Genomic DNA, 12,478 nt, shown 5'->3' on the forward strand with positions numbered 1-12,478 from the left:
TAGAAGACCAGTTTCTTTAATCAAAGCTCTGTCAGAGATGGATCAATTCGGACTTCTGTAAACCTGGAGAAAAACTGCAGTGCTGCATAGTGGCCAGAAGAGAGAGTGAGTGAGGGCGGTACCTTGTCAATCATACCACCTTCCAGGTACATGGCCCTGTGCAGGATGCAGGCCTAGCAGCCATTTTCATCAGTGAAGCCACCAGCCACAGCTAGAAATACTATAAAATTCTTCATTTTTCCTCATTCCCACTTGTACAGTACCAGTGGCTTCCCGCAAGAATGTGTTTTGGCTTTTTTTTTCCCCCGAGTTCTGGGAGATAAGTCCTTACCACCTCTAGAATGAAACAAAATCTGTGGGGATTGGGAGGAAACATCAATATTTCTTTTCCTTTTTAAGCTTAACTTGCCATCACTCAGTGTCTATTCAAAGCCTGCAGTAAGTATGGTCATGAAACTCTTTAGTTTATCTTAATTATGAAGTCTTCAAAAATAATGTCATTTATATACATATCTTTCAAACATGTATATAAATACTTCCCTTGAGAGACAAAGTTAACAGAATTCAGAGGAATTCATCTTGCTCTGATTTAATTTCAACAATGTAACATTGCCATAATGCACATAAAGATAGTAATCAGTGAATTCTAAAATTCTTTGCTCTCACTGTGGAGTGGAGTTCCAGACCTTCTCCAAACCTGGTTCTGCTCTGCTTAAGTTTGGGCTCAAAGAACTGGGGAATCTAGAAAGGCAGTCACTTTTATCTTCGGAATCCTTTTCAGCAATGGCAGGTTGTCTGTTTCTCCTAGCTGCTTTGTAGGTATCATAAAATCATTTATCCTGATAATCTTTCCTTTCAATATATATATACTTCCTCCTTTTCCCTTTTTTCCAATTTGTAACTGCAACTTTGTCAGGGGCCGCAAATTCCTGAAACTGATACAAATCATTAAATAGAACTTAGCTGCTGGCTTTTTTCCAGCTTTTAATGCCAAGGATGTATGTTCCTAAGAACTGCATATGAATGTATGCATCGTATTTAAGCCATGAACACTTCTAGCTCTTCTGAAAGAGAGTACGTGTAGGCTTTTTATAAAAATAAGTTATTATCATCTTTTTTCTTCTGCAAAACGTATCATAGCATGTAATATCCAGAAATTCCCACCAGTTTGCATTATGACCTTTGTGTTTCCTGAAAAGCATAAATCTTGAAGAAGGTTTAAGTATTTATTAGCTGTATTCCATTCTAGAAAGCTTTCAGTATTTTTGTAATGATTTAAAGAGATGAACTGAAATTTCATTGTGCAAAATATGTAAAAAATTAAAAGTGACAGGATTCACTGTACTCAGAAGCTTAAAAAACTGTGTGTGCCTGTGTAACTCCTCTTTCTTAGCGTGTCTCAATGGAGAATGACAGCCTGGTTGCAGAGAGAGAGAGAATGCTTTTAGAAGAACTGGAATCATTAAAACAACATTCTGTACCCGGAAAAGAGAGGCTATTTTGTGAGCTACAAAACAGCAGCACACAGACAGAGGTAAATATGGACTTTGACTTTCTTGGCAGCTATGGCATGTAAAACCAGTAAGATTCCTTTTCGCTGCTACTCTTTTCATGTAATATATTTTTCTAGAAGGTATTGGGTATTGCTGGAACAGAGCAGGTTTTAAGATCCAAGAGGTGATACTGATAGGCATAGCTTTTTTACTTCAGGTAAGCAGAAGCTAGTTGAACAGCTTAAAGGTGGGGATTATTACTACGACTATTTGCTCAGGTAAACTCACATTTTCATATTGCTATAGCAACACCAACAGAAAATACAACAACTATTTTATCAGTGTAACAAAGTTCTTTCTAATTGACCCTGCCTTGGATTTCCTGGTTTCTTTTTGTTAATGTTTTAGTTAATTTTTCTCCATTGGAAGAGTACTTTTTGATTTCTTGAATAAGCAGAAGCTTATTAAAAAAAAACCACAATTAATTTAGGTTTTAAATTTCATATTCTACTGCATATAAGAAGAATATGTTGATTCTGACATGACAGGATTTCTGTCCTTTTTGTCTTCTCTCCCTCTGTCAAAACTTACCCAGAATGAAAATGAAAACCAAAATGTGAGAGAGCAGATCTTTGAGCATGAAGATGGGGGAAGAAAGCCTGATGAAACACCTTCAGCTCTTCTTTCTAAAGAAAGGTGCTTAGAACTGATAGAAAAACATTATATTTGTTCAATTTTGATAATCATGTTCTTACTGTTAAATTAAAATTTATAAGCTTTATTCTGACTGATGATAATGGGCATCTTTTGTTCTAGATAATCATATTTCTAAGTTTACATACTTTAGGTTAAACAGTGTCTTATTTTTTATAAAGTGTAATGATGTAATGGCATAGAGGACAAGACATCTTAACCTCTTTTACTATGAATTTCGTATTACACTCATGTAAAATCATAAACATTATTTATACACATGTATTTGTATACACATTTTAGGTACATATGTGAAATAAGATTATATTAATTTGATTGTTGTATTTCATCATTCCATTCAACTATTCTGTAACTCTTTTGATCTGTGTAGAGGAACAATCTTCCTATTTGCCACTTTGAGAAAAGATTAAGTTTATAATGCATACGAGGCAAATTTAGACCTCTGCTTATGAAGAATAACTAGATAAAACACTGAGATAAAAGTAGAAATATAGATAAATATTTTTTGCATATTTTGTATAAAGAACTGACTTTTAACACAAATGTGTATTTAATATTTACATGATGAGAAGTTTAGTCTTAAAAAAGAAATCTTAATTTTACAGTTTCAACTGCAAGTCTTTTCTGGTTGCAAGGGTGTATAAGGGAAAAAACTCACTTTGAAAGTAGAGAAAAATCAAAGGACTGATTAGTTTCTGTCCTGCAGGCACGTTTTTCAAAAGGCTAATGAAAAACTCATGAAGATTCTTTTAGAAGTTGTGAAGACAACTGTGGCAATGGAGGAGACAATTGGTCAACATGTTCTTGGGCTACTGGATCGGTCTGGGAAAGTCCAGCCATCTAAACCAGCCGCATGGGACGCGGAGACAGAGGAGTCAATAAAACCCTGTATCCGTGTGGGATATGAAAAAGGTACTGGTTGTAGAGTTTTATATTTCATAAGAAATATCATTTGCATACTTTTATTATAAATTTAAATAACCTTAGTTTTGAAAGTTTTAATCAAACTTTTTTTAAAAAAAACAAACCCCTATTTGTCATTTGAATGCGTTTGATATCCCTACTTAAGAGACATTTCAGGAGTTGCCTAGGTCATGCCCCAAGCCAATTACGACTCATGTCCAGAGTCCTGTTGCAAAACCTGCAATAGAATTAGAAAGTGATTGAGAAATACAAAAATAAATATGTTCCTGTTGAAGGAGACAAAGAGAAAGACAATGAAACGTAGTTCCATGACATCTTCCACCAACTTCCACCTGCCTTCCTCTGGATATATGGGTAATGGGAACTAATGTCAAAGGCTGTGTCTCTACTGGTGTGCTTGATGTATGTAGGTATGTTGCTGGTCACTGAGGCCAACTGGCATGGGACAAGCCTATATATATGTGCTTGGGTACTTCCTTAGCCTCCTACAGAGGTGGTTGCATGCAAATAACCTTTCAGAAACTGTTCCAAAAGCTCGCTAACTGCCTAGACTTGCCCATCAGCTGTTTTCAGGCGTGCTAGTTGACACAAACCTTAAAGGAGCATTTTGGTGTTGTAGTTAGTTGTTATCAGTGTTTAAGAACTCTCCTAGGGTCTGTTTATTTTCTTGTGATTGCACTAGAATAGTGTCTGTCCATTTCTCTTTTGTGCTGGAGTAGGTACTTGGTCATATTGCCATTTAGGTACCATTCAGGTTGTTCACATTCATCCTGGATCATGTGGGCAGGGAATGTGCAACAGATTGATTCAGTCTGAAACATATTATACATCTGGATTTGGCTGGAATTTTAACTACCATGAATGAGAAAAAGAACTGGAAGTCAAATATTACATTTCATTATTATGAAAGTGTCTACTACAGGGTAATAAGGCAGCTGGTAAGTGAAGGTGAACTTTACCTCTTTCATTCAAAATACATATTATTGATTCCCTGTGGCTTTAAATATAGGTCACATTAAGCCTTGGGACAAGTTAAGAAAGGTTATATGAATTTGTAGCACAATGACATCTCTTTCAGTTGATTACTCAAAAGGTTATCTGGGGTGAAATGCGAAAAGTTGTAGTCTAAAAATTCTTGAATTTTTCAAGTTAGCAGCACTTTTATGCTTGTACTGCTGTTTCACTAAAAGAAAAAAAAAATCAAAAACCAAACCCTGTAACTTTTGTTTTCTGCACATTTCACTGTATTTAGTTGTGAGGAAAATTATCTGTTGAAAATTCAGGCTTTTGAGGCTTTGCCTTTTCCCCCAAATAGTAGATTGGATAACTAAGCTTCTGGCCTTATTTTTTGATACTTATCCTTGAGAACATTTGCTACTAACCATACTTGAAGGAATCACTTTTTTCAAAATGAAGTATTCTTGCACTTTACTTTGTGATAGGAAATGTGTAGAGTTTGCTTATGTTAGTTAGAACTATGTTCAGCCACTAGCAACTATTTTCCACACAGTCTCCTAGCCAAATGGTAAAGTCTAACATCAGGCTCAAAGTCTAACATCACCTCCTTTTGTTTTTTGAGGTAGTCTTAAATTTTATGTAAACCTTATTTTAATAAGTTTTCTATATTAAAAGCAGCAATTTAGAAATATTGTATTCTCTTTGTATAATCTGAGGTGATGTGATTTTAACAAAATACATTGCCCAAAGAGATAAAAACTCATTCTGGTTATGAAGGCAGTGATCACAGGCTGTCACAGTTACATGTATCATTACCTAGTGCATTCACACTTACATCGTGCCTATTTAAAGAATATGTACTGTTGCTTTTCTTCCTCATTCTCACTTGCTGAGCATATTGCTCCCTTTTCTCAGGTAATGTATATATAACTGTATGTACAAAGTGCTAATATGGGATTGTTGCCCTTCACTACTCTCATAAATGCCTGCTGTGCACATTTGGAGATATTAGCAATGCACAATACATGCATTTGCTTTTTGCCTGCTCCTGCACAGCAATGTATGTACTTATATGTGTCACTAGTTATTGTCATTACCAGTTCTTAATATGGATTACTTGCATTACATGTATGTAGAAAAACACAGTTAGAAAGTACTTTTATTTGGTGTATTGGTTTATTCCTGCCTTTCATAATACTACTGTTTAAAGATACAGTGGGCCTTGTAATTGAAATGAATTGTTAATTTCTTGTTAAGTCTTCTAATGAAAGATTACTCTCTCTAAGTAGAAGAGAACTCTATTCCATTCTGCTAGTGATGCAGGTTGACTGTTTTAATTCTTGTGTTTGCTATCAGTGTATTTTGAAGAGGTATGTAAAATTTCAGTATTCTGTAACAAAGCAATATGTCTGTTATTGTAATGCACCTCCTTGATATAGAGCGGCATTTGAGCTGTCCACATACCAGTTGTTTATTCCAGGATCCTTTTTGCATGTTTCCTTACATTCATAAATGTAAAAATCCAAGCTTACAGTAGCTATAAAGGGTGAATTTATAGTTTGTAATATATCTTTGGGATTGTATTCACAGTTCTCCTTTTATTCTCTCGAAATTATATGGCAGCGTCCTTGCTGCCTCTGGGGTCAGCCAGCCATAATAGTAGTTTTACTATTTCAACAGCTAAAGTATCTGGTTCTTCTTCAGAGGGAATTAGATGACAAATTCTGTTATGTTTTCAGCAGTGTGACTGATGTTACTCAGTCACACTGTTATTCCTATAGTGACTCTAAATGGACTGAGGGGACATAACGTTTTAACATTTTTTCCCTATTGTTTTGTGGAAGTAAGAAATAGGTACACGCTACTTTTTTTTAACCTGTGCATGTTATTGTATTTTCTAATACCTAGCCAAACAGATCTTCCTCTTAAATTAGTTAGGAAATCTGTAGGAATAAATTCATACTGATAAAAATCTTAAATAGTAAAATAATGTGTTAATTAGAGTGAACTCTCTCTGATCTTCTGAACATAATCCATGTTTACTGACAAACAGAACTCAACTTACTGTTTTTGCTGAGTTTCAGCATTTTTTAAAGCTTTAAATCATTAAGGTCACATACTTATAACCACACCTGATTTATAGAGCATGTAGAGATTTATCTGGGACCTTGCCTAGGTTATCGGCAAGCACGGGATTTTATTTCTAGCAGAGTGAGTAAGGTTCAAATTTCAGTCATAAAACATATCATTTGAAGTGAACAGCATTTGTGCAAAGTGATCTGGTGAGTTAATTACTTCTGCAGATTTGAGCCAGGAATCACCATGCCAGAGCCAGCACTTCTCCCCCCTCTGTTGCACCTTGGGTAGAGGGACTGCAGTAATGTAGAAGCCTGTGCATTTATGGCATTTCTTGAGCATTAAACCCTCTTACTTTCTGAATTCCTTGTTTCTGAGCAGCATACCAGGAACAAGGTAGTAAATGGCTTATACACTGAATTGCCACAAAACTGACTTTTTGTTTTCAGCTTGTAATTCCTAAACTTAATTCCTCAGAGGAATCGCAGAAGTAAACTGAGATGTTGGCTCTACATGATGCAGTATGTGTATTGCTTCGTAATGTCAGTTGACAGCTCATAAACAACTTCTGTATTTGAAAGTTTTGAGTAAGCACTGTATAATTAAGTACTTTTCTTAAGATTTAGTCAGCCATGACATCTGACGTGCTGAACTGCAAGCTCCATGGCAAAGGAAACAATATGAACCATTGTTTCTTTGTTTTTAGTGTCTTTTGGGGGTTTTTCTGTTACAAGGAGAGAGTTTACACAAAGAGATGACAGTTTTACTTTGAGGACAGAGAATTTGATTTCAGTTCTGTTGGGGTGGGAGATTGAACAGCATTGTAAGAATGAACAAAATGGGGATTAGGTATTAAGCTGCAAGGGGTGGTTAATGAGACTGGACAACATTTCTATTTCTTGCTTCCACCACTGAAAATCTTCTGGAAGGATGCTGTACTAAGATGCTGTGTACTGAGACCATTTTGAGGGGAAAAAGATACAGAGACTTTCACTTTGCAGTTAGGAAGACATTTAATGTGAATTCATGTTCTTAAGTGCCACTTTGTAGAAATTGTAATATGGGTGTCGACATTTACCATTTGCCATTGATTTTTCTTTCTGAGTTTCCAATCCCACAGTATAAACAGAATTATTACAGGTTTTTTGTGCATTTGATACTTTTTTGTTTTCCTTTGTTGTCTTTGAGACTAGTAAACTTTCCATGTGCCAAATTATGCTTTTGGTGACAGCTTTGCTTTCCTCATTTTTTATAGTTAGCTTTCAGGTAAATTATGATGTTGTGTTCTGAGAGATTTTGTATAAAAAATTTATATTTTAACATTGATTTATTTGTATTTATCCAGAAGAAAAGGAAGTGAATTACAAAAGAACTGTCGTAAGCAAAACAAGAGTTTAAAGTCTTGTTATGAGTTCTTGGAGGCCAATTGCTACTGCTCTGGTCACTAGCAAGAAGAAATAATAATATTGCTTATATAAGATAATTAATAAGATATTATCAATGTAAGAGACATATTCCAGACCTGGCTTTTAAAAGATTGCATTCTGAGCAGGCATCAGTGTTTTTAAGTTTTCTCTAAAGGTTTCCAGGCAGCCAGAAGTTCAGATGATTTTGCAACCAACTGCATATTTCCGCAGCCTTTTTGTATAATGTTTATTTTTGTATTTGACAACAGTCATCATTGCACAATTCAGATGTACCTCTCAAGCAAATAATTTACTGAAACAGAAGGGTTACAGATTGTGAATTATGGGTTAAACCTGAGAAGGGAAACAGGAACATTATGGAGATAATTAGTACTCCATCAAGAAAGAATTAGATTGTGCAGTAACTAATATGTTATTGTCTTATCTTGTTTATAGCTGTGCCACTGTACTGTGGGCTTTTATTTTGTGAGATCTCTGAAGCTAAGCAGGGTCTTACCTGGTCAGTTCTCTAGATGGGTGGCCTCCAAAGAGCATCAGTTGTTGCAGTAAGTTTCTTGGTGGCTCAGTAGGGAGTATGTTTTCCTTCAACTCAGTCTTTAACCAATACTTTGGCACAGCATTTGAAAATACTCATGCTACTGGATGTCCATCTTAAATGAAGGTCCTTTCTACTCTGAGGATATTAAAGCTTCTGCATCACTATTGATACTATGAGACACCCAAAGCCAGCCCAAATTTGGTTGGTGAGAAATCAAAATGCTATAGAATAACAAATGTGAAATTGTTACTTTTTCAGCCTTCCTTATACTGCAGGGGGGTGGAATATTAAGGTGTTATGGGAAAGCTGTTATGCTCTACAAACCCATTGCAAATATACAGTGTGCTGGCAGAAAATGACTGTGATTCCACTGTGGGAGTTTATGATGGAAGTTCAAAAGTGCAGTACTCAAAAGTGCTTTGAAATCCTGTGTAGATGAAAGGTGCCATGTGAATGTATATTCTATTCATCTGGTTATTTGTTCCATTCATGCATATAGTGTGCTTCTGTTTTTTCCCTTTGGAGTGTGAAAACAGTTTGCAACATTATATCCCACCCATCTAAAAGGAGATATGAAACAGTAATGATATAACTAGAAGAAAAAAAAATACAAAATATGTCTGCATTTAAAAAATCTTAGCAATTATAAGAGAAAAGTAAACAAAGTGAAACCTTCCTCATTTAAAATTGCTATAGATTATTTTTTTGTATATGGGTCACATATAAGGCTGCAGATATTATAGTCAGAATATTTGCATGTATGAAAGTATAGTAAGTAGACCAGGCGGTTAATCATGTTGCAGCTTGTTATAAAAAAACTAAAAACAAACCTCAAAACTAGAATCTGACCTTCTTGACAGATTTAAACAACATCAGCAAGAGTACTTGTATTCCCAATATTATTTGCTTGCCTGTTTAAGAGGCAAGAGCAACAAAAACTAGCTACATTGTAAGACTGACCTATTATAGTTTCGTTTCAATTTCTGTAGCTAGACAAACTGTTCTAGTTCAGCAGTCATAATTTATGGAGTAATCAGGAACTTGAATTGAAAGATAATCCAGTATTGCAATTTCATTGCTAAACAGGTATTGACTGTTCTTAATTCATTTAAGAATGTAAAACGTACAGCTGTTTCCAAAAAAAAGGAGTTTTTTGAGAAAATCATAAGCAAAAACACCTAATTGTTTTTAAAAAAGCACCACACCAAAATATTTATTTTCTTCTAAATATATTTTAGAAATATAGTTCATTTAAATAAACTGTCATTTTAAAAAACTTTCCACAATAGCATTTATTTCCAGCATTACAAATCTATCAGCCTAATGACATAACACTTCTTCATTTTTAGAATGCATTATCAACAATAGTTTCTACTGTCACAATGTACCTACTGTATTGTTCTTTCATACTGAAAGTGGGATTTTAAAACCTCTCAGGCCTTTGCTTTCGCTTGCCTTGCTTAAATACAGCCCTGAATTCCAAATACGGCAAATTTACTGTTTTCTGGATGAATTTGTATCGGTTTAATACCACAGGCAAACTTTGTGTCTCTGGCTTTTCAGAAAGTATGGATAATGTCCTAAACTGAATCAGACCTCAGGAAGATTGAGGAGGAGGGAGGTGCCAGGTGGCTCATCAGGAGGGACAGTTAGTCCTGCTGCACTGTACTTGTCCAGCTACCCGTTTTAATAAACTTTTGGTTCACTAATAACAATGCTGAATTTTGTTGTTCTGTGCTCTAGTCTGTCCTGAGAAGCTGACTGAATTACATGCGTGCCTTTCTCTTTACTCACTTGAATCTGTGCATTTGATTGACTGACTTGAACAGTTTTGTGTTACTGCACAGTGACATAACTGAGTGTTGGGGAAACAGGGACTGACAATCTGTTTTGGTTGTTTGGTTTGGTTTTTTACCTAACTGTAATTTAAAGACAATCTTGCAAGTATTATTGCAAGTTATTCAAAGTAGTGAGGGTTACTGATAATAAAAAAGGTTTGAAGATGAGCATCAGAGCCCCAATGCATACTGAAAGTATGTCTAAAATATTCTCTGTTAGTATCTCCTTTTCTCTTTCCCTTCTGCTTATTTTTAGTTAACACATTATTTATCTTGTTTGTGTGAGTTTTAGTATGCAATATTTCCGTTTCTGTTTTTGTGACCAAGACAAATATTTAAATTGGTTTCTGACTTGTCTTTCTAATTGTGAGTCAGATGTGCGATTTTTCATGTTTTAAATTGCTAAGAGTCTGTGTGCAAAGCTAACTATTTTGTTTTTCCAGAGTCCTGTTCCTCCTATCATGGTAGTAGTATGGGAGATGATGATATTAACATGTGGTCAGAGGCGACAGATGAGGGACTGCTGAGCCAACATCTTGCAGAAAGTGGAGTGGAAATAGACCCTGAAAATGAAGAGCTCATTCTGAATATTAGTTCTCGACTACAAGCGGCTGTTGAAAAGCTTCTGGAAGCTATCAGTGAAACTTCAAATCAGGTAGGGTGATTTAATAGAGAAACATTTTGAATTTTGTGTCTCAGCTAATTTTCTTTCTTTCATTTTCTTGTGAACGTGTTTTTATTAGCCTAAAACACGTAAGCTGATTTTGAAAGCTGAAACAATACTTCAGGTGCCTACGCCTGAAAAGACTGCTCCAGGATGACTTTGCCGATTAATTTAGTTTCCGGTTAGAAATCTGCTTCAGTCTGCAGAAGCAGCATGAATTTGGGCATGTTTATCAATCTAGGACAGTCTTTCATTGCTTATATGGGTCATCTGCATTCTACTGCAATGCAGAGATGAGACAGGAGGTGTCAGAGCACATTGGGCTGCCCCTAGTGAAGAGGGAGGATTAAGAGGAACTATGCCCAGTTCTCTTGAAAAACATTTTAGTCAATTGACTGGCCATAAAGGTGGAGCTCCTCTACTGTTTCTTCCAGCTATGATTTAAACATGGCCAGTTAAGTACATATCCACCTTGCTATCAGAAAATGTGTCTGCACTCCAATGTTTATATGAGGTATGTGATTCATGAATAGTATCCAAAAAAGAGGCAGTTTGCTATTGGGGTACTTTGTATGGTGGGATGTTAGTTGGTCTCTGGAGTACTTCCTTGTCAATTGAAATGGGAGCTATATACCTAACTCAATTCAAATCACACTGCTTTTATCATGCACTTTACTTTCAGATTGTGTGCATCTCAATTTGAAGGTGTCAAAGTATTAAGCTCTCTTGAGGAACCCAGTCTTTAGAGTCAGCTCTTTAATCTACTTGAGACTTGAATTCAAAGGCTACAGTGTGTTTTATGTTACAGGCCAATCTATTAGTTAACCTGGTAATACTATTACTTAAAAAGTCATTGCTTTCTTATCTCTTGGTGTAAAATGTGTAAATCATAACTATTGGAAAGAAGGAGAAAAAGATTATGAAAGTACTATGACATTTCAACTGTCTAATGCTTTAAAAGTATTTTTTGCTTTTGAAAAATACTTAAAATATGAAGTTGATACTCTGCTTTTTTGTAAAAAACTGAAAAGATAAAAGACTAATTTGTGACTTACTGAAGTTAAAAGTAATTTAAATACAAATTCATCAAACCCAGCTCTGACTTATCTAAATTAAGTAGTCTGGTGGATCTTATGAATAAATCCGTTTCTACATTGCATTTATTTGCAAAGTCATTCTGTGAAAACTGTCTTCCCTTTGAGCATGAGTTCAGTTCAAAAGAGATGTCTGGCTCTATGAGGTCTTTTTTCAGCTTAAGGCCTAGCATTCCATAATAACAAAAAAGGCTACACAAATACTTCAATGTGCAAAAGTCTTAAAAAATATAGTTAAACATTTGTAGGAAATACTGCATTCAAGAGTAGCTGTTACAGACAAAAACAATTTCAGTTTTACAGTCACAAAGTATTGTCAATTATTTATTCCACTTGGTGCTTGTTTTTTCTGAACATTCGCCGCTGATCTTTAAAGGCAGTAGTTGTATACATAGCCCTAAATTTTTTTACTTTTGTGACTGATATTTTCGCAGTAAGTATTTGCTTTTCATTATACCAATGAAAACACTCAGTGTATTATAAGCAGCTTATTTTTATTTATTGTCAATTGATCAAGAAGGTTTATTTTTGCTGCATAGCTTTGTAGCTAAGATCTTGCCAATACCAGCAACTGAGTTATGTTTTGGCTCAAACACACACACATACACATTCTTTTCAATATTGTGGATTATAAAAAGATGGATTTATCCCTGATGATCATATATGTTTGGCTCTTTTTTTTTTAAGTTAATAAAATGTTCATCTATTTACACAGTTTCCCACAGTATAAATACTGACATCTTTTCTGCCTGT

General features: G+C 35.1%; 1 protein-coding gene across 8 annotated transcripts in view; it reads left to right on the forward strand.

Moving 5' to 3' along the window:
- AKAP9 (A-kinase anchoring protein 9) overlaps positions 1-12,478 on the forward strand; it is a 113,712-nt gene that overhangs the window by 59,902 nt on the left and 41,332 nt on the right. For all 8 annotated transcript variants that reach the window (XM_027749133.2, XM_027749136.2, XM_027749134.2 and 5 more), the window contains 4 exons: positions 1,394-1,534; positions 2,089-2,189; positions 2,914-3,119; positions 10,411-10,622. In XM_027749133.2, coding sequence (XP_027604934.2) covers positions 1,394-1,534; positions 2,089-2,189; positions 2,914-3,119; positions 10,411-10,622 — 660 coding nt within the window. The remainder of the gene's footprint in view (positions 1-1,393; positions 1,535-2,088; positions 2,190-2,913; positions 3,120-10,410; positions 10,623-12,478) is intronic.

Source organism: Pipra filicauda, unplaced genomic scaffold, assembly GCF_003945595.2.
Source record: "Pipra filicauda isolate LSUMZ 115617 unplaced genomic scaffold, ASM394559v2 scaffold105_size2325265_pilon, whole genome shotgun sequence".
NCBI lineage: Eukaryota > Metazoa > Chordata > Aves > Passeriformes > Pipridae > Pipra > Pipra filicauda.